Source organism: Grus americana, chromosome 4 (genome assembly GCF_028858705.1).
Source record: "Grus americana isolate bGruAme1 chromosome 4, bGruAme1.mat, whole genome shotgun sequence".
Classification (NCBI taxonomy): domain Eukaryota; kingdom Metazoa; phylum Chordata; class Aves; order Gruiformes; family Gruidae; genus Grus; species Grus americana.
In genome coordinates, this window is record NC_072855.1 from 2,732,399 (window position 1) to 2,752,505 (window position 20,107).

The window sequence follows — 20,107 nt, forward strand, 5'->3', positions numbered from 1 at the left end:
TTTTGTTTGGTGTTGAATTTTCAGCCTATTTTATTAGGTCTGCTCTTATATCTGTTTTTTTTTGTCTCTTGCTCTACCAGTGGACATCCTTGAGGTATTCAGAAATTTTGGACCTATTCTTTCTGGCTTATTTGGCTTAGTAAAAAAAACCCCAGATCCTTTTTAATCTATGCTTATAAAAAGTTCTCTTTTCTTCTGATCATTGTAATACTTTTCTTTTGATCTGGTTTTTGGCTGTAGATACCCAAACTGCATGTAGTATCTGAGATGAGGGTATTTGTTTCTTGTACAGAGACAGTAATAGTTCTCTCTTCTAAGAATGTTCAGAGGTACCCTTCATTTGCCTTTACTTTTCACTGCTGCCTTGATTTAATAGATCATGCTTATTTTTTGAGAAACCTCTTCAGGTCCTTTCTCTTTTGCTACCTCCTGATACTCCAGCTGATTCTAGAAATGTTGTGTACTCATTCTTGCTTTCATACTTACCTTCCTCCTATTTTTCTTTCTGTTTCTTCCATTCTTACAATTTGATCTGTTTTTCTATGAAGCATCTCAATGCTGTGCAGACCGTCTCCCAGTTTAGTTCCCCAAAATGCTGTCAATTCACTTCAGTCTATGCCAAATTTATTGCAAAATGTGTCACGGGGCATTCCCTAAGCAACTCTGCTGGGGAATGTCCCCAGCTTTCTGCTGTGGATTTTTTGGTTGTTTGTTTTGTTGGGGTTTTTTTTAATTTATTTTGGTGCTATTTATTCTGATCTTCTCTTGAGTTAGCTTTTTGCCGAACAGTTCTATACTGAGTTTCAATTTCTGCAGTTTAAAAATTTCTCATCTGGCATTATACCAGTTGCTTTGCTCACGTTCAAGTAGATGAAATGTGTCTTTTGTTTTGAAGATGTCATCTCATGAATGAAAACTGTTCATAAGATCAAGCGTAGCTGATTGAGTAAGCCATGGAAACATATTATTGTATTTTGTTAGTATTTACTTTCAGGTATTTATCAATTCCCTCCAAAATTTTTTCTAAAAGTCTGCATGCCGTTGAAGTCACACAGACATAGTAGTCATTCCACAGACCTGTAGTTACAAAGATTCACTAAAATGTAGGTACTAGTTTTACTCTTCCACAATCACATGTCATGATACCTTGCTTACTGGACCTAGGCTTTAATTATGCCAAGCCTCTTTGAAATAGGGAGCGGCAATTACTCGCCCCTCCAGATCTGAATGTATTAAATTTCTTGCAAGTGAGACGGTTGTAAGATTTGGAGCACGCAGAACTGGCATCTGATTTGCAGATCCCACGAAGACAGGACAGTACCTCTCACATCCTCACTAACTGGTAGGGGAGGAAAATTTGCTTAGGCTTTGGGATATATTGATTTCTCTGGTTTTCTTCACCTTCTCTAATGCCATAGAAGCTCTTCTTTTAAATGTTCAGCAAGTTACACAAAAAGGACCAATTTATTTCAATTGAGTTCTGTCTCAGTCTGACCTGTGTTTTCACTTTAGAAGTCAAAGGGCTAGGAATAAAGAATACAATTTTCTGTTGACCGGTCCTTCTTTCCATCCCTTGTAGGCATTTTCCTTAGTCTCTTATATATGTTTTGAAGTGGTTGGTTGTTTGGTTGTGTGGATCTTTCTGCACAAGCAATATTGTCATTGTTAATATCAAAAGTTTATTTTATTTTGATGTTTTTTTATCTCGGTACCCTTGTGTTTTTAGGACGCCAATTTGTTAATGGAAAGCAGTCTTCCCCCCCAGTTGTTTTGTCTTGTAGCAAATTATTGTGAAAAATGACAATGGCCGTTGCCTTGTTAAAAGAAGGGAAATACCGAACACTTAAATGACTGTGTGATTCATCTGAATCTGATTTCTAGGTTCAGAGTGCCATTCATATTAATGTGACTTGGCTAGAGCAATAGAATGTGAGCCAAAATACTGTTCCCTAGAGAAACGAAGGGCTCCTTTTGTGAGGGAACAGAGCTGTTCTTAAATTTCTAGAAATGATTGCTGCAATCTTACCTCCTGAAAATTACAATACTACTTAAGAGACATATGAATTCAGTTCCTGCTGTACAGCAGTTGGACTATAAATACGTGGCATTTTTATCAGTGAAGTATGCTATGACTAAAAGGCACACGTGAATGGTACTGTTACTTTGGTGAGTAAATTTTTTTCCTAGGGTTTTTTCCCTCCATTTTCAAAGCTGGGGTAAACTGGACCATTTCAGTAAAGTTACTTCATAAAGCAGTTCCAGTTTAGCCAAAGAGAAGCTATGGAGACTTCTTCCATATTTTGAATTCTTGCAGCAAAACCAATGTTGTGAAATATTTAGTGGCTAGTTAAAATGTGTGTATTTTTTTAGGTGAACAAAAATAAATCCTAAATAAATTCAAAACAAATTTTGCAAAATAGTGACGCTTATTTGTATGTCTGGTTCGTTCCAGGTTTTTTCTTCATGGCAAAACCAGACAAACTCAGGATTATCTTTAAGGGTTGTCCAGGAAGAATTCCTGTCTGTGGAGCAAAAGAGACTGTAAGTTCATGCCACTTACTCCAGTACAATTATACATTAACTATGTGCTATAATCAGAAAAATCCTGTCACTCATTGAAGGTTTTGATAATGATTCAGAAAGGAATTGCTGCATTCTTAGTGCAACACTCCCTTTATTTTTTTGTACTAGTCACTATGTAGCCATTGGCTTTAAAGAAGGTAAATTTCTAGGTTTCTCCTTTAACTAACCACTACATTTGCTTGTTTTAGGCATTCCAGTGTTCAGAAGCTATTTAACGCCTTGTCTTTTCCTTCTGGGGAAAGATGCAGGGAGCTGAAAATATCTGCTGCTCTTCCAGAATTAGAGAGGTGAGAAATTATTTTTGTTTTCAAGGGATCAGTTTTGTCAGCAATAATACAAAAATATTTTGGTAGATGTAATACTGCTCTAAAAATTGCTTATTTAATAACTATGTCTTCACATGAGATATTTTTATTCTGAGATGAATTATTTCCTCTCTAGGAAGCCTCTGTGTGACATTTTAACAATCTTATTTTAGTAATTTCCCAACTATTTATATGAATGAAATCTTTTGGTCTTGATTGTAAGAAAAGAAAACTTTTCTTTTTGAAAGGTTTGTGCAACACTTTACAGTCAGCAGCGTCAGTCACGAGCCAATAATGAGAGCACATCTTCCTGTTTTATTGCAACAGTCAGAAATCATTCCTGACAGCAAAGCAGAAAGCGATAAGGTAAGGAAGCAACCCAACAGTACTTCCTACCCCTAGTATAGAATATTTTAGCAATTACTCTCTCTGTCACTAGTTCTTTTGCAGGTAATGTAGTAAGTACAGATGTATGTTTAGCTGTGCTCTGCCTCCTTCTCCAGTACCACCATTTCACACTGAACTTGCTTCAAGTCTGTTTCTTAGAATAAATCGCTCTGCCCTGTTTTCCTGATTGCATTACTTACTTTTTTGTTCTCATTTAAACAATCTTTTGGAAGCACTAATGGCCCTTCAGCCTGATAAGAGAAGCAGAAAATGAGACGTAGATCTTCAAGTGAACGGTTTTCTCTAATGTCCAGAAACAGTTAGCCCTAAAGCAGTAGCTTGTTTTTATGAATTGCTGAATAATTTAACTGAATTGTTCTCTGGAACATAGAAGTCCTTTAAATAGCATAGAGGTAGCACATGATGTTTAACATTTGCTGATATTATCTGTAGAACACTCAGTTCTCTATAGGGGCAATAACAACTGTCAAACTTAAGGAGTGCTTTAAATAGCATTTTCAGAGAAAATATTTCCTTGTAACTTTCCAACATTTGAAACCTGCTGTAAGCAGGAAAGTCAAAGCAACAGGAATATAGTCTTTCTCTTTGAATATTGCAATACGGTGGCAGACTTATTTCCTGGGATGTAATTCAGAGACCATACTGACACCTAAATTAAGTATTAATTAATAAACTCTTATTAATGTTTTTAAATCTGATTTTAAGGTTGATTTAGCTGTCTTTGTGTATGTTTAAAAAAGAAAAAGAAAGAAAAATCTTTTTACAATGTTCATACCCAGTTCTTTAGAACATGCACACTTAGTACCTCTGATTTTTCTGAGTTACTTCTCTATTTCTAATATCATGACTACTCATTTTCTGTGAGCATCCAAAAGTGATTTTTGAGGATAAGAAGCAAATAGCCTGCAGCTGGCTATCATGTAGTTAGAAACTGGAAGAGGTAATTTGTCTGTTAGTGGCAGGATGATATGCAGCGTGATGACTGGTTACCAATGTGACGTAATTTCTTAAGTCAAGTTCAGCACAGAGAGTTGTTTCAGTTGTGTTTCCTCCAAAGCTCACCTGCTTACTTCTGTAGCAGACTACAGTATATAGTGTCGAAATAGATATATACACACACTTTGGGGAGATGCTCTGACTGCTTTTCAGTGTTCCTTTGCTATGATCCCTGTCTAAATACCGCAAGAAACACATGTAATGGAAGCAGAGGTGCTTTATGCAGAAAAGCTGTTGGTATGTTAGAGCTGTTATTGTGCAGCCTCTTACCAACCCTACTCAAAATGCAGCTTTGCTGGAATAAATTTTGTGTATAGCATGCTCAGGTCAGTATCAAAAACCTAGAGTTACTCTTTGTTTGATGTACACCGTTGCTTTTTGAATGTTTTTGCTCAAATACTGTTCTATGAATGTGAACGTACCCTTTTTGTCATAGGAAACCTGTTTGTGTCTCTTGCAGTGTGTTGTCTGACATTTGCATTAATACTGCAGACTAGATTTTTAATGTAAAGGTTTTGATAATAGTTTGCTGTATTTGTTAATTATCCTTTCACTGTATTTAAGGTATGAAAACCAAGAGAAAAGGCATCTTTCTAAAATGATGCATATCCAAGTAATTGCATAAACACAATTACAGTTCTACGCTATCTTGCTCTTTCTGTGGTTAGTGTCACTTAATTTTGCATTTAGACTTAAGATTTTATCAAGATAGAAGCCTTATGTGTATGCAATTGTTGTAGCTCGTTTCTAGTCTTCAATTTGCCCTGCTTCTTATTTGTACCCTGTGTTTTAGGTGGTTATCACCATTATAACTGGTCTTCCAGGATGTCGTTGCAGCGATCTGTGCGCTTTTCTTGTAACTTTTAACAAGGAGCATGGAAGGTTTGTACAGTTCTGGTTTTACAGTCCAAAGCAGTGGTCATACTAATCACCACAGAACTGTTCAGCATGAAGGAAATTAAACTATCAGTGTTTCATTTTATTTATTTTAATATCCCAGTTTCTAATTTGTAAACAGATGTGTTATAAGAATAAATTCAGTAAATATTATGAGGCACCTTAACTAGTTCTACAGATCACACCGTAGGGTAGGGTATATTCAGTTCTGTTAGTTCAGGTATCTCATCTAACTGTGTTATGCTAGGTAGGTTTGCCCTTAGAATTTAGACATTTAGACAAGGAAAATAGCACAGGAGATTTCTTTGTTGATGTTCCATATTAGGAATACCACAGGTAACGCCAGAGATCTATGACATGTGTCTGGAACTATCATTGATGCTGCAAACAATTAAGAATAATCTTAGAAGGGCCAAATGAACCCTGCCTTAAGCAAGCATGAAGTTGACACAACTTGAAGGAAATGGGCGAAGAGCTTACTTTATTGACTTGTGGTAGTGAGTCTAAAATGGATTTTTCTTGTAGAAAAGACTATACCAACAGTCCTTGCTGCAGCATTGTTTTTAATCTGACCTGATTTCTATTCTACAATAGCAGGAGATATATTCAGGACATCTATTGTATGGCAATAAGATAAATCTACTGTAAGAATTTGCTATTCAGTGTGTTGATATGGCTTCTGGAAAATAAAAAGAAATTCTTATCCTTTTAAATCTTACAGCCAAACAACTTAGCATTTAATCTTAGTAATGTTCTGGACTGGGGTTTTTGTGTTACTTTTAACTCAGTGTCTTGCTATTAGCAAGTTGATTCAGAACACTTTTGTGGTTCTGTTTTTAGGGCAAACATGTAAGGTGACTTTTGAATGTTCTGTAATAATACATTTCATCATGTTTTCCTGCAAATGTCATTGTTATTTTTATTTTTGCAGTGAAATATTTTCATGCCCAGAGTCTTTTGAATTGGATTAATATAATTTTTGTTTACTGTACCACTAACAAAGATCAGAATTACTCATATGATGTGCAGCTTTGAAGAAGTTGGTGTACATTGTTTTATTAAAAAACAACAACAAAAAACCACAAAACCTTTTGGCAGTAATGTAAAGAATGTGCTTATGCTGAAATGATAGAAAGCCAAGTAAATTCCTCTTTCCCATGTGGTATGAGAGATGCGGAATCTTAGGGCTTGTCAATTTTATTTTTTGGTCTGTTGGTTCAAAATAAAAAGAAAACAGAACTATTGCGTCATAGAAAATTAACTTCTTTCCTTGTTTTCTGTTGTTTAGGTGGATAGTTTATCGGCAAACTATGGATAGTCCTGAATGTTTCAGTGCAACCCACTTCCAGCGTTACCTCTCCAGTGTCGTGGAGGCTCAACAAAACCACAGTGTCCGTCAGTCCACTTACGCTAAGAAGAACAAGCGTCTCTTAGTGGTCTTGCAAGGGTAAATGTTGGAAACCATTTGAACTATCACGTAGAATAAGGGATTTTCTGTTCCCTTCCTATTTCCAAGGCATTTTTAAACTTTCCCATCGCTCTGAAGCAGTCAAATTTATGTGCTAGTGTGTGGTACTCTGAATTCTGTTTTACATACGTACTAAACTCAGCTTTTCTGCAACCTGTTAATTTTATTGCTTGTTACTCCATTGGAAAAAAGGTGTCTGTAGTCTTCCTTCAGTCATATGGAAGGAAGGACTGCGTTTGGTTCTTCTTCCCTATTTAGAAGATTAACTGTGATTTTTGGCTTCTCAAAAGAAGTTTTCTTGTTCTTTCCAGCTGCATCTCAGACTGTTGTTAAATGGCATTTCTTTTATTGGTGCAGCTGTGTGTGGTTTGCTTTTGGGGTGGTTTTTTTTCTCCCCCCCCAGAGGTCTTGGAAAGAGAGATATTTGCCCTTCAAAGGCTGGTGAGACTTCTTCATGCTGGTTATCAGTCTTTAAAGACTTCAGCAGTACTGGTTGTGTCTTTAAAGGCATAGAAACAGATGAGGGCAACAGAGCACAGAGAGCTTGAGATTGTGTTGCAACTTGCACGCCAGAGCTGCAGATGAATATTACTGAATATTACCTGGGCTATCATAATATTTAGAGGGAGTGTTGTGTGTTGTAGTCCTTGTTAGTACACAAATGTATCATTGCTACTTTTTTCCCCAACAGACCTGTATTTTGCTGATAACAAAACAAAAAACCATGGAATAAATGCACAACTCTTTACAGAATGTAGAAAAGCATGTTAGCTGAGTTCTCGCCCTACCTTTCATGTATAATTTTCCTTGAAAGTTTGTGACAACGTTGAAATTGTTTTGATGAAAAGTGGGGGTGGAGCACCTCCCTATTTCTTTCAGAGGAAGATCCCTTGTCTTTAAGGCATTAGATGACTGAGCGCATTTTGGTAAATTTTAATTTGAGTTGCTTCAGAACAGAAATTAATTTTAGGAAGTGTGATGTGCTGTGACATAAAGGCTATAATTATATCTCTCAAGTGCTTTACAGTACCTTAAACTTTTGAAAGATCAGTGAGTGCTAGAAAGTCTTTAATAAATTCATAGTTTCCAGAATTAAATGGTCCATTCAGTTTGCAATATTTTTTCCTCCAAACAGAAACTTAAAAGCCTAAGCCACTGTGACTCTTATTGAATTTTCTAAGCAGAGAATGAGTGTGCTACAGTAAGCATAAGAACCAATTTTGGCTTTTTTGCAAGTATTTAGCATCTTTGTGTGCGTAGATGCTTGCTTTTTCTTTGCACTTCTGGTAGTCCTTGCTTTGATTCTTTGGCAATATTGGCTACAAAAAATGTGACACAAACTTTCAAAGTTCTGGTTGATAAAAAATAAGATGAAAGAGAGGCAATATTGCATACGAGTTGCTATCCAAATAAATATTTATGCAATTTATGCACATCACTTCTCATATGGTATGTTCTGATAACTTCTTAAGCCAAGTAATAGACTGCCCTACCAGAGGCGATGCGATACTGGACCTGTTGGTCACCAATGCATGTGAGCTAATTGGTGATGTCAAGATTGGAGGCAGCCTGGGCTGCAGTGATCACGTACTCCTGAAGTTTGCAGTCCTGAGGGATGTGGGTCAGGCAAAAAGTCATGATCCTGAATTTTAGGAAAGCAAACTTCCAGCTGTTCGAGGAATTAGTCAATAGGACCCCCTGGTAAACCACCCTCAGGGACAAGGGAGCAGAATAGAGCTGGCAGAGCTTTAAGAACTTTCATAGAATCCCAGGCTGGTTTGGGTTGGAAGGGACCTCACAGCCCATCCAGTCCCACCCCCTGCCATGGGCAGGGACACCCTCCACTAGCCCAGGTTGCCCAAAGCCCCATCCAACCTGGCCTTGAACACTGCCAGGGAGCCAGGGGCAGCCACAGCTTCTCTGGGCACCCTGTGCCAGGGCCTCAGCACCCTCCCAGGGAAGGATTTCTGCCTCACATCTCATCTCCATCTGCCCTCCTGCAGCTTCAGGCCATTCCCCTTGGCCTGTCACTCCCTGCCCTTGTCACCAGTCCCTCTCCAGCTTTCCTGTAGGCCCCATAGAGCACAATAGCTCTCGAACCCCAGGTTTAAGAAATCGGGCAAGGAAGACAAGAGACTGGCATGGCTGAGTCAAGACCTGCTGGTCAAACTAAAGGGCAAGAAGGAAATGATCAGGCAGCGGGAGCAGGGACAGGTATCCTGGGGAGAGTATAGGTATGCTGCCCAGTTACGTAGGGATGGGGTCAGGAAGGCCAAGATGTGAATGGAGCTGAACTTGGCCAGGGACGCAAAGAATAGTAAGAAGGGCTTCTACAGGTACGTCAGCCAGAAAAGCAAGGTCAAAGAAAGCGTACCGCCCGATGAGCAAGACTGGCAAACTGGTGACAACGGATGAGGAGAAGGCTGAGTTTTTGGCAGGGCCTGTTGTGATAGGACAAGGGACAATGGCTTTAAACTAAAAGAGGGGAGATTCAAACTGGATATAAGGAAGAAATTTTTTTATAATGAGGATGGTGAAACACTGGAACAGGTTGCCCAGAGAGGTGGTGGATGCCCCATCCCCGGGAGTGTTCAAGGCCAGGTTGGACGGGGCTTCGGGCAACCTGGGCTAGTTGAAAATGTCCCTGCTCACTGCGGGGGAATTGGACTAGATGGCCTTTAAAGGTCTCTTCCAACCTATACTGTTCTATGATTTTGGGATTATGAGCGCTAAAACTACTAGCAGAAAGCAGGCTGTCAAAAATACGCTATTCACTTGATACAGCAGGCGATATTGAAGTAAAACTGGTTAACATATTTCAGATAAATGCCAGTTTTCTTGTGGAATAAAGGTGAAGACTCTGAGCCATCTGTTTGACATTTCCATCTCAAGTGTAGCATTTGAGAACTAACATCATCTGCAGTATGTTTGCCCACTCTGTTTCTGAGTCATTAGCAGGTAATATAAACTAACTTGAGGGAAGTGCTACCCTAACCTGGCTGGAATGGTTTTGGTTCCAGGCTACCAAGTGTTCATCTTTTTCACTGAGGGCACATATATGGACCTTATTATTTTCTTCATTATGGTCCATAGTGCTAAAAAGCATAATTTTTTCCATGTTAGAGACAGATTATTATTTTTTCTTAAAGTTAGTAGGAGTGATATAAAGTCCAATGATGTGCAAAATAACTGTTATTCTGATAGCAGCACTGGCTTCAGGAATGGCTAATTATAGGGTTTCTGTTCTTTCTGGGTAGTTGAGTGTTGGTATAGACAGCTCTAAAGTAGCTGGAGTTCTCTAAATAGTCCACGAACTTGATAACTGACAGTACAGTTTTGAGAGAAGATTGTAACTGGCTGAGAAATAAACACCTGGAGTAAAAACTCAAGTTCGCCTAAACTTTGCTATCATACAGAAGTATAATACAGTAGTGGCTGCAGTACTGATTAAAAATGGACCTGTTGATTATAGAAGCATGCTTAAATTAGAATGCTGATAAGTGAGAGGTATTGCTTTTTAATGTCTTTTTTTACTTGAATCATACTTAGTGATTAATATGCTTGGCAGAAGGGATAACATGCTTGTATTACATTATGCTTTTTGTGCTTCCTGAAAGCTGGACTTTTCAGCTGTTTGGTGCAAAGTTTATACTGCTTTTCTCTGTAGTTGTCAATAGTTCATTTCTCATGTTACTTGCAGTCAGCTTAATTTATCGGGATTTCCCATGTTTTGAACTGCTTTATAACTATTTTGATAGACTTTTTTAGAAATCTAACCTTCTTGCAAGCAATTGATTTCTTACTGGATGTTGAAATATGCTGTTCTGTTTCCCTGAAACCCCATTTCGTTTTGTTTTCTTACAGATATACTGATGTTATTGATGTTGTACAGGCTCTGCAAACTCATCCTGACCCAGATGTGAAGTCGTCTTTCATCATTGGAGCAGTTAATACTTGTGTTGAGCCACTGAGTTGCTATATGGAACATAGGTATACTTTAAGATATTTTTACTAGTTTGAAAATAGATATGTAAGTTTGAGATCACTTTTATAATAATTAGAGATATATGATTGTTAAATGCCATTGAACAGTCTTAAATCTTATAAAACTACTACGTAATCCATCTTGGATGAACTTTGAAGTGCTGTTTGGTTTATAATGATGACACTTGGTTTCCACCAGGTATATAATTATATATAATATTAATAAAAGTTAAGCTTGTGGAAGAATAAACAAAGATTGTCATTAGCACACGGCTTAATTATGTATACTCTGGCTAAGGACTTTGTAAAATTTGGACAATCAGCTGTCCTGTTCTGTGTGCTTTATTTAAAAATTCTTTTTCTTACAATCTTTTTGTGCCTGTGACTAAAAATGGAGACGTGCATCTCAGTTTGGGTTATTGATTGTGTCACTATTTTTGGATGTTAAATGAAGACTTTACAGATTTAAAATACGGATCTTAGGGAAGCAGTCCCAAGTTTTGTTGAAGAGAATGACAAAGCACGGAAGCAAAAGCATTGCAAGTATTAAAATCTGATATCCTGGGTTACTGCAGAGACAGGGTGGGGAGGAAATGGTAGCAAAGCCAAGTCACTGACATTTTTAAATAGTGTGATTTGGTTGTTGTTTCATGGTGTATGTATGCGCTCTGCACTTCACCAAACATGGAACTAATTTCATAGACCTATCTGTAAAACTGTAATACTTAAATTTTGCAATTATGCCTTGCAGCTGGTTTGATAAAAGTAAGTTAAAGCAGTTAAAATTTTCAGAGTTCTTAGCATTGCTGCTATTGGTGATAAAACTCTGTGCATCACAGCTTAGAGGTGAACTGCCCAGTTGTTTTATAACGGTGCATTCCTTAAACTTCCTAGCTGTTTTTAAAAAACTAACCAATATGCTGCTTGTACTTTGCACTAGTCAATAAATAAACATTACCTTGCTGCTTCTTTTTGTCTCCGTGACAAAGATTGTAAATAAATAATAAAGACTACGTGAAATATTGGTGAATTGATGCCGGAGTGCTGTTTCAACTTGTCTTTCTTATAATTACAGAAAGAACAAGTTCCATTCCTAGCGGGGGTTTTTTTTAAAACTTACTAATGTGTTACTGGTCATGGTACTGAGTAGTATTTATAGCAGCAGTAGCCTGCAATCCTTTGACTAACATTGTTTGTCTCCTGAAGTGCAGTAGCAATTGAAGGAAGAGGCTTAGCCTATGCTGTAGACTATTTGTGTCTCGCTTTGAAGTTTCTTCTGATAAGAGCTTACGAGTAGCCATGTACTGCCAATGACAAATCTTTCAGTTGGGAAGCTTTGGCGATTTCACTGTGCGAATTGAGAAGAGTGATTTTAATGTCTGACTTGAAACTTCTGCAGTCGAGAAAATTAAAACTCTTCTCTGCCTTACAAAGTTCATGACTGTAGAAATCTAGCTCTTTCTAGCCTAGGGTGAAGCTTCTCCCCATGTTGAATAGTAAGCCAGGGCAGGGGAGAGGTAGTTGAAGGGGAACAGATAAAATACTATCTTTCCTCTGGAACTTTTTTTAATTGTTGCTTGTCTGACACAATACCAGAAATTGGTACGATATGTGCAGAAGTCATTATGTACATACAGTCTTTCCATGAAGATGTCCCGCCGTGTTTGGAAGGCACAATTCTTTAGGGCAAGCTTAAAATATTGTTTAAATAGGAATTAAAGTAATATTGAAGCCTTTCTGATTTTCTAAAATACAGAATAGATTGTGTGGTGGAAATTAGCTCTTAAATCCATTAAAGAATTAAAACCATCTGCAAAACTGATTTTTGGGGAAGAGTTCCTGAAAGACATAACCTATGGGGATGTTCCAGTTACATGGGTTGAAGAAAGAAAACATGAAAATGGGTTGGGATAGTAAGACTCTAGCTGTCAGTGTCCAAGTGAATGTAAATGCTTTACTTAAATAATAATATCCAATCTTCATATAAAACCTTCTGGTTTTTTTAGGCTTCTTTTTCCCAAGTTCTTGGACCAGTGTTCACAAGGTACGTGTCACTTTCCTTGACTTTGAGCTATACAGAACAAGTAGCTGAGCCATATGGAAAAATAAATGCACTGTAAATGCATATAGTCAAAGGGTCATGATAAACTCTTGGAGGTGAGAAATGTGAGAACAGTCAATCTCTCTCTGCCTACATTATTAAACACCACAGGTACCTGGAGGAGATGTAAGATTACGGAGCTTGATGTATTCTAGTTATTCTCATATGGAGGGTGGGTTTCCTAAGACCATGAGTTAAACTACTTACCTTGAACTGTTGGAACTCGTGCTGTGTTGTTAATCTAGGAGCAGCATGCGTTGGATTTTTGTTCCATCCTCTTCTGGGGAGGCACGAGGAAATGGAGCTCTCCTTTTTGCTATTTTAGAAAGGGAAAAAAGAGCTGGTTACCTTGTTCCCCCTATCCTCCTCTTAATTCCATGTGGAGGATCCTTGCAGGGTTCATTTGACCTTGCAGCAGACAAAAAAGCTCACTTGCAGAAGAACTGTTTCTTACCTGTGTATTGAGTTTTATATCTTGACTCTGACATGTATTGTCCTCCTTGTCAGGCTTGGAACTTAGAGCAGCTGCTGGCCTAAATGGGATCACATCCTTCCTGGCCTGCCATTGAATAAGTTCTTCAAGTTTCAAGAGCAGAAGCAAATTTGGCTGCAGCACCTTTACAGTTGTTTTTAACAATTGTATAGCTGATTTACAACATTAAGACCAGCACGTGTGGTGTGTGTATATATGAGATCAGATCACCCCAGTCAGATAATCCTTATTTTAGGCAGACTATAAGCTTAGCCTGAAATTGAGTAGACGAATGACAGCTGAGATTTTTTTTAAGTCGCTGTCGGACCATAGTTACTGCAGCGTGACTGCAGGAGGACTCTTAATTTTTGTGTTTGCGTTTAAATGCAGTTGTCAGAGTAGGATGCCACACTCTTCTTGTGGCTATTTAGACTCTGTAGAGCTTTGTTTTGCTGCCAGAATTACACCACCTCTTATTCATGTGCGAAGGGACCCCGAAAGAATGAAATCCAAAAGAACCCAAAGAATGAAGTTGTGAACAAGCTGGAAAGTCTGTAGGTGCTATTATATAAATCAGTATTTTATTCTTATTTGGAGAAAAATGTTGGTGCTACAAATTGGGGAAGTGACCGACTATCCTGATTATAATCATTGGTGAAGCTGAAGAGAGTGGGAGAATGTTAAGAATATAGCAAAGTATCAATAACTACTGAGAAGTTAAGAATGCAAGCATGCCTTTTTGTTTTATGACAGAATAAAAATAAAAATACTCAAAGCTATCTTTTTTTTAAAAATGTAGTTGTACAGCCCTGATTGGGTGAGAATTTGTCATTGTTCAAGGAGGAACTAGAAAATACTTAGGACAAGCATAGCTAATTTGCTTATGGTCCAAACACTGAAAGAAGGAAAAATACCAGAGGTTAGAAGAATGTTCGTCTGGCAGTGAATTATTTCTGCATGTTGCAAGGTTTTGTCATCTACTTTTCAGATACAAAATGTGACATTAGATGGCCTAGAGGTCTGTTCCTGTAAAGCAAATTGTTTCACATGAATAGGGGCAATTTTTGTGTAAAAAGTTTTAGGAGGAAAAGTATGCTTTGAACTGAGATGTGGTACAGTGTTAAACTTTCCAGACAAATGCAGAATTGTATCACATGTATAGTAGAGAATTCCCTTCTGTATAATTGAGAATTCGTTTCTGGTGCAACAATAGCAATATTTAATGAGGTGTTCACTTTGAGAGACATTTGTCCTACTTTTTTTGTGTCATGCACCCCAATATTATTGTTTGTGTTACTGTAGCATCAGTGGGCCAAGACAGTGTTGTATTGGGCGTTGTTCAAATCTGAAAACAGAAACTTGCAACGCAGGTATAAGATGAGACAAGTATGGGTATAGGCAAGTAGGAATTAATTAGACTTTTGGGTGGTTACCTTGTCCACATAACTATCTTGCAAATTTTGGGAGTGAGTAGGGTTACCCTTTGGCTGCTGCTTTCCAGGCCCCTTCTATTGTGTGGCTTCATCTGTAATTATAGAATTGTTTAGGTTGGAAAAGACCTTTAAGATCAAGTCCCACTGTTACCCTAGCACTGCCAAGCCCACCACTAAACCATGTCCCTAAGCACCACATCTACACATCTTTTAAATCCCTTCAGGGATGGGGACTCCACCACTTCCCTGGGCAGCCTGTTCCAGGGATTGACAACCCTTTCAGTCAAGAAATTTCTCCTAATATCCAATCTAAACCTCCCCTGGCGCAACTGGAGACCGTTTCCTCTTGTCCTATCACTTGTTACTTGGGAGAAGAGACCAACCCCCACCTGGCTACACCCTCCTTTCAGGTAGTTGTAGAGAGCAATCAGGTCTCCCCTCAGCCTCCTGTTCCCCAGGCTAAACAACCCCATTTCCCTTAGCTGCTCCTCACCAGACTTGTGCTCCAGACCCTTCACCGCTTGGTTGCCCTTCTCTGGACATGCTCCAGCACCTCAATGTCCTTCTTGTAGCGAGGGGCCCAAAACTGAACATAGTACTCGAGGTGCAGCCTCACCAGTGCTGAGTACAGGGGGATGATCACCATGCTGGTCCTGCTGGCCACACTGTTTCTGATACAAGCCAGGATGCTGTTGGCCTTCTTGGCCACCTGGGCACACTGCTGGCTGAGCCGCCTGTCGACCAACATCCCCAGGTCCTTTTCTGATGGGCAGCTTTCCAGCCACTCTTCCCCAAGCCTGTGGTGTTGCCTGGGGTTGTTGTGACCCAAGTGCAGGACCCAGCACTGAGCCTTGTTGAACCTCATACAGTTGCCTCGGCCCATGGATCCAGCCTGTCCAGATCCCTCTCTAGAGCCTTCCTACTCTCAAGCAGATCAACACTCCTGCCCAGCTAGGTGTCATCTGCAAACCTACTGAGGGTGCACGCGATCCCCATACCCAGATCATTGATAAAGATATTAGTGAGAAGGTACCTATGCATATTATCAACATGACATCATTTGACAACATGACAAGACGCTTTCTGCTTGGACAGCCGCAAGACTAACAGAAACAGAGGAAGGTCAGGGAGAACTGATAAAGTCTTGAGCAGAGTGACCAACGTTCACAGTTTTGTTTTCTCTCTCCCTTGCATGCTTGTTTAAACTTTTAAAAAAAAATCTTGCCACCATCTGTGTGCTATAATTTCCTTTTGTCTCACTCCTTCCAAGTATCCCTCTGTTTTATTTCTTGCACAGAAGCTGTAAGAGGACACCTTACTAGTCGAAGGGCACATTGGCATCTTTTATGTTGTATATAAGGTTGTTTTACATATTAAGACATCACCATTGTTAAATATGCCCATTGTACGTTTCGGAGCAAAGAGGATCCATTATTTTTGTAAAGCATACGTATTTTTAATCTATCCCTCCTATTTGCCGCTTCTATTGAACATGCTATTCCCCAGGCTGCAAAGGTATTATTTTTTGTCTTTAGATGAGTGCATAAATAAGGAATTAAACAAAACTGGGTGATCTTTAAAATGCAATAGAAACAGAGATGGCAGTGACAATTCAAATAGAAAAGGTCAACATTATTAGTTACTAAAGCTGTGTAGGCATCTTCCAGTTCTTAGAAAGCTATTTTTCTTCTGGATTACACTACCTGTCAGTCAGTTCAGTGTCAGGGACTGTTGCCTGTTAACACAGGGCCAATTTTTGTGGTATACTGGCACCTCCAAGATTTATGCATAGGTGTGTGCAGAGCCAACGCTTGCAGGCTCCTCGGGCTCTGAGCAGTCTTCTGTTACTTCCAAGGTTGCGTGGGAGTTTACAAGCAAGAATGACAGCTAGTGCCCAAAGGCTGTTCCCCTTAGACGAGCGCAAATGAAGCAGGGAGTGATGGAGAAAGAGTGTGGATGAGGAGCATGAGACAAGATGCATAGGTTTCTGATGTGCTGGATATTTTATTCTTTGAATCTCTCTCTTCTTAACTTGAAGCTTTGCCAGCTTAGCCTTTGACAATTACCTATTCTCTCCATAGCATAGTGCTTCTAACTGTAATATATGCTTCGTAGCATTTATGTTATACAGCCTTTTTTATTGTTCTGTGCCAACTTCACAGAAAGTATAACTATGCTTTTAATTAAACTTGACTTTTAAGTTCATATCAAGTTTGGGAATATTAAGAAAAAAACCCACTCACAATGTGGTGGTTATTGATTAGCTTATTCATACTTTTCATCTTAATTGCATGATCTACATAATAATTTCAAGCATGCATTCAACTTAAATTTCTAAGTGTGCTTGCTGTTCTCCCCCCCTGCAATCTCTCTCAAGAGTAACTGTGTGTTGGAGAAAACGTAAATGTTTTTGAAATAGGAGTGGAAACTTCTGTGGGGGATTAAAAAGAGAAATGCTAATGATGGAAATTTGCTTGGGCTATTATTAAAATTGTAACTTGAAAGGGTCAGTGATGTAAGTAACAGTGACTGGGAGCATATGGTATAATGTAAGTAGCCCAGAAACATTTGGTATAGAAATGTCTGTGTAAAGAAGCCTCTGCAAGGATTAGTGTGCTTTAAAGACTTCCGTAAAGATCAGGAATAACTGTAGGCAGCAGTTCATGGTGTGAGCTTCATTACATATTCTGCTTTAAATAGTGATGAGTTGGGGGCAGAGGAAATGCATCCTGGTTCAATTGTTCATGGATATTCTAGAGTTTACTGTTCTGTCTTAAACTCTATTTTTAGTTACAGGAAAGTGTCTGAAATGAGCTGCACACCTAGAGCAAAGAAAATAGCATTCCTTACACATTCCAGACAATAGTGACATCCTAGGGAGCCCTGAAGAGTTGGCACTGCAATCTCTTTGAGGAACTGGGCTGAAATTCATTCTGATGTAACTCCTTCTTGATATAACTGGAAAGCAGAGATCCTGTAACACCGAAAGTAGTCGGATGATAAGTGAGATATGTCATCTCGCATTTTTTCCTTAAAGAAATCCCTTCTAGTGCCCAAGACTTGGTGGCTGCGATGGTCGGTGTGTTCTGATTGCCTTCAGAGGCGTCTGCAGTAGCAGCAGTATGTTCTCATTTAACATGAAACTTGTCTTATACCTGGCAAGACAGCAGAGATAACATGAAGACTCTGTTGTCATCTTCAAATTTTGGAAAGTTTTTGCTTAAGAAGAGTAACTGCTTCTTGAGTGAAATTGGTGGCACTAGGTACGAGGTGAAGGGACACTTTACGTCTGAAAAAGGAATTGCTTTTCTGGTGACACAGCTGAGTCTTTTTGGGAATCTGGGCTCGGGAGAACTATTTATCCTATTATTTCTCTCTGTTATCTTTTTTGATGCCTTGAGGGTTCAGGCTTGCTGTTGGAATACCATTTTGGGGTCTTTCTTTAAATACAGAGTCAAAACAACCCAACCCAAACCCTTTTCTTGCTTTTGGAAGCGTCCAAAATACTGATTTTTAGCTATTTGGCCTATCTTTCTCCACATTGAATTTGCCAAAAGGCTTTAAACATTAGTATTTTTTATTAAACTAGTCCTTCTCAAACTGATTCTTGTATGAATTTATTCTTTTAATTAATTGATTCTTTTGATTAATGGAGTCTAAATTGCTTCCATTACACGGCCTAATTGAAAGAAAAATGTCTTGACCTGGTATAGCTGTTTTGGCAAAGCAGGCCTTCCTCATTAGTCGAGTCATCTTCAGTGACTGGCGCTGTACTGGTAGGCTCATGTTCTTAATTTTTTTTTTTTTGGTAAGATTGTTTTCACTGAATCATGCGAACCCACAGATTACAACATTCTGCCTCTTTCCCCTCGAGTCATTGCAGTGACTGAAAAGGGTTGTCTCCTTCGGGAGGTATCATTCCTGCGCGTCTACAGGTTGTGACAGAATGGGCTTCTGAGCTGGCTGCCCTCTAAATGCAGTTACAGAATAAATAGTTAACGATAATTCTGCGTTTGGTTATTCCACATTGTTCGTGTGTTAAGTTAGATGGGCTTCTGGGTTTTTGCTGGGCAGGGAAGAGACAAAAGGCTCCTTGCTTGTTTGTTTTTGTGTGTTTTGTTTTGTTTTTTCCTTAGGAATGTTAATGTAGTGAGATAGAAGGAAAATTGAGAAGGGTGGTTGTTACATTAATTGTTTATTATTCACTGTTGCATACTGTCGTCTTCTGTAAACTATCCTCTGATTTCCTTACACAGGACTAGTGAGTAACGTAGTTTTCACAAGCCATGCTACGGAGCAGAAGCATCCGCTCCTTAGGCAGCTGCAGAGCCTTATCCGAGCGGCAAATCCTGCTGTTTCATTCATCTTGGCAGAAAATGGAGTTGTGACTAGGTAATGTTAATCGCTGTCCAGTACTCGTCACTTTTGGCAGGTGGGACACATGCACTTAGAAATTTGTATTCTCTTGTTTTACGCTGGTAACTTATACAAAGGAGATACAGATTTTTCTTAATTGCTTCTCATGCGAAAGACATCTTACCTTTACATTTATGACCGTATAAATATGGGGATTAGGAAATGTATGCTTTTGTTTGCAGAGTATGACTTATGTTACCGTTACTGTCATAGTAAGGGAACAATACTCTTAATTTTACCATGACTAGCATTCTGTTTTGTGTAAGTAGCATACAGATAGTGGCCATTTTATTGAACTTATAAAAATCTTCATCTTTATCTCTTTATAGGAATGAGGATATTGAATTAATTCTCTCAGAAAGCAGTTTTTCAAATCCGCAGATGATGAGAGCTCGATATTTAATGTATCCTGGCTGGCAAGTATCTAGACTGAGAAATATTACAACTATTTTTCTAATTAACTTGAAGATTCAAAAGTCTTGCTAACTTAATTTATATTTTTTTCAAGACTACTCATTTGGAACAGGCAATAGCTTTGTAAATCATTTTTAAAAGAGAGCTGATGAGTATTCTTAGTAGATACACGATTGCTGTCCTTTTATGGGGAAAAGGATCCTTTCTGGACACCATTTAAATCAATGGCAAGATTACTGTTGCTTTTCAGAAGAATAGAGAAAAAAACCCTCTGGGAATAAGCTGGGAAGGATTGGGATGGGTGAGGTCAATAATGACTAGAGTAATTTCATTCTGACAGCTATTCAGCCTTACTGGAATGAACTTGCTATGTCAGTCTGGCTATTAGCAGCACAATTATTCATAACAACCAGCAACCTTATTGACAGTCTTGGCAGAGACTGAGAGCACAATAATACATGGTACCAAGCTTTCTACTTAATACTAAGGGATATTTTTCATGGTTCAGGGTTCTTTACACATCTTGTTGCAGTTATCTCTGCTGCTCCTATTTGGCAGAAAATGTAAACCTGTCAGCCATTGTAACTCCTGGCTGACTGTTTTCTAGTTACGTTTATGGTGTTGGAACCA

General features: G+C 38.7%; 1 protein-coding gene across 3 annotated transcripts in view; it reads left to right on the forward strand.

Annotated features, from left to right (window-relative positions):
• The window catches only part of DNAAF9 (dynein axonemal assembly factor 9), a 78,865-nt gene that overhangs the window by 48,351 nt on the left and 10,407 nt on the right, over positions 1-20,107 (forward strand). For all 3 annotated transcript variants that reach the window (XM_054823186.1, XM_054823188.1, XM_054823189.1), the window contains 9 exons: positions 2,453-2,541; positions 2,772-2,870; positions 3,137-3,254; positions 5,086-5,174; positions 6,478-6,636; positions 10,522-10,647; positions 12,648-12,685; positions 18,904-19,039; positions 19,393-19,479. In XM_054823186.1, coding sequence (XP_054679161.1) covers positions 2,453-2,541; positions 2,772-2,870; positions 3,137-3,254; positions 5,086-5,174; positions 6,478-6,636; positions 10,522-10,647; positions 12,648-12,685; positions 18,904-19,039; positions 19,393-19,479 — 941 coding nt within the window. The remainder of the gene's footprint in view (positions 1-2,452; positions 2,542-2,771; positions 2,871-3,136; positions 3,255-5,085; positions 5,175-6,477; positions 6,637-10,521; positions 10,648-12,647; positions 12,686-18,903; positions 19,040-19,392; positions 19,480-20,107) is intronic.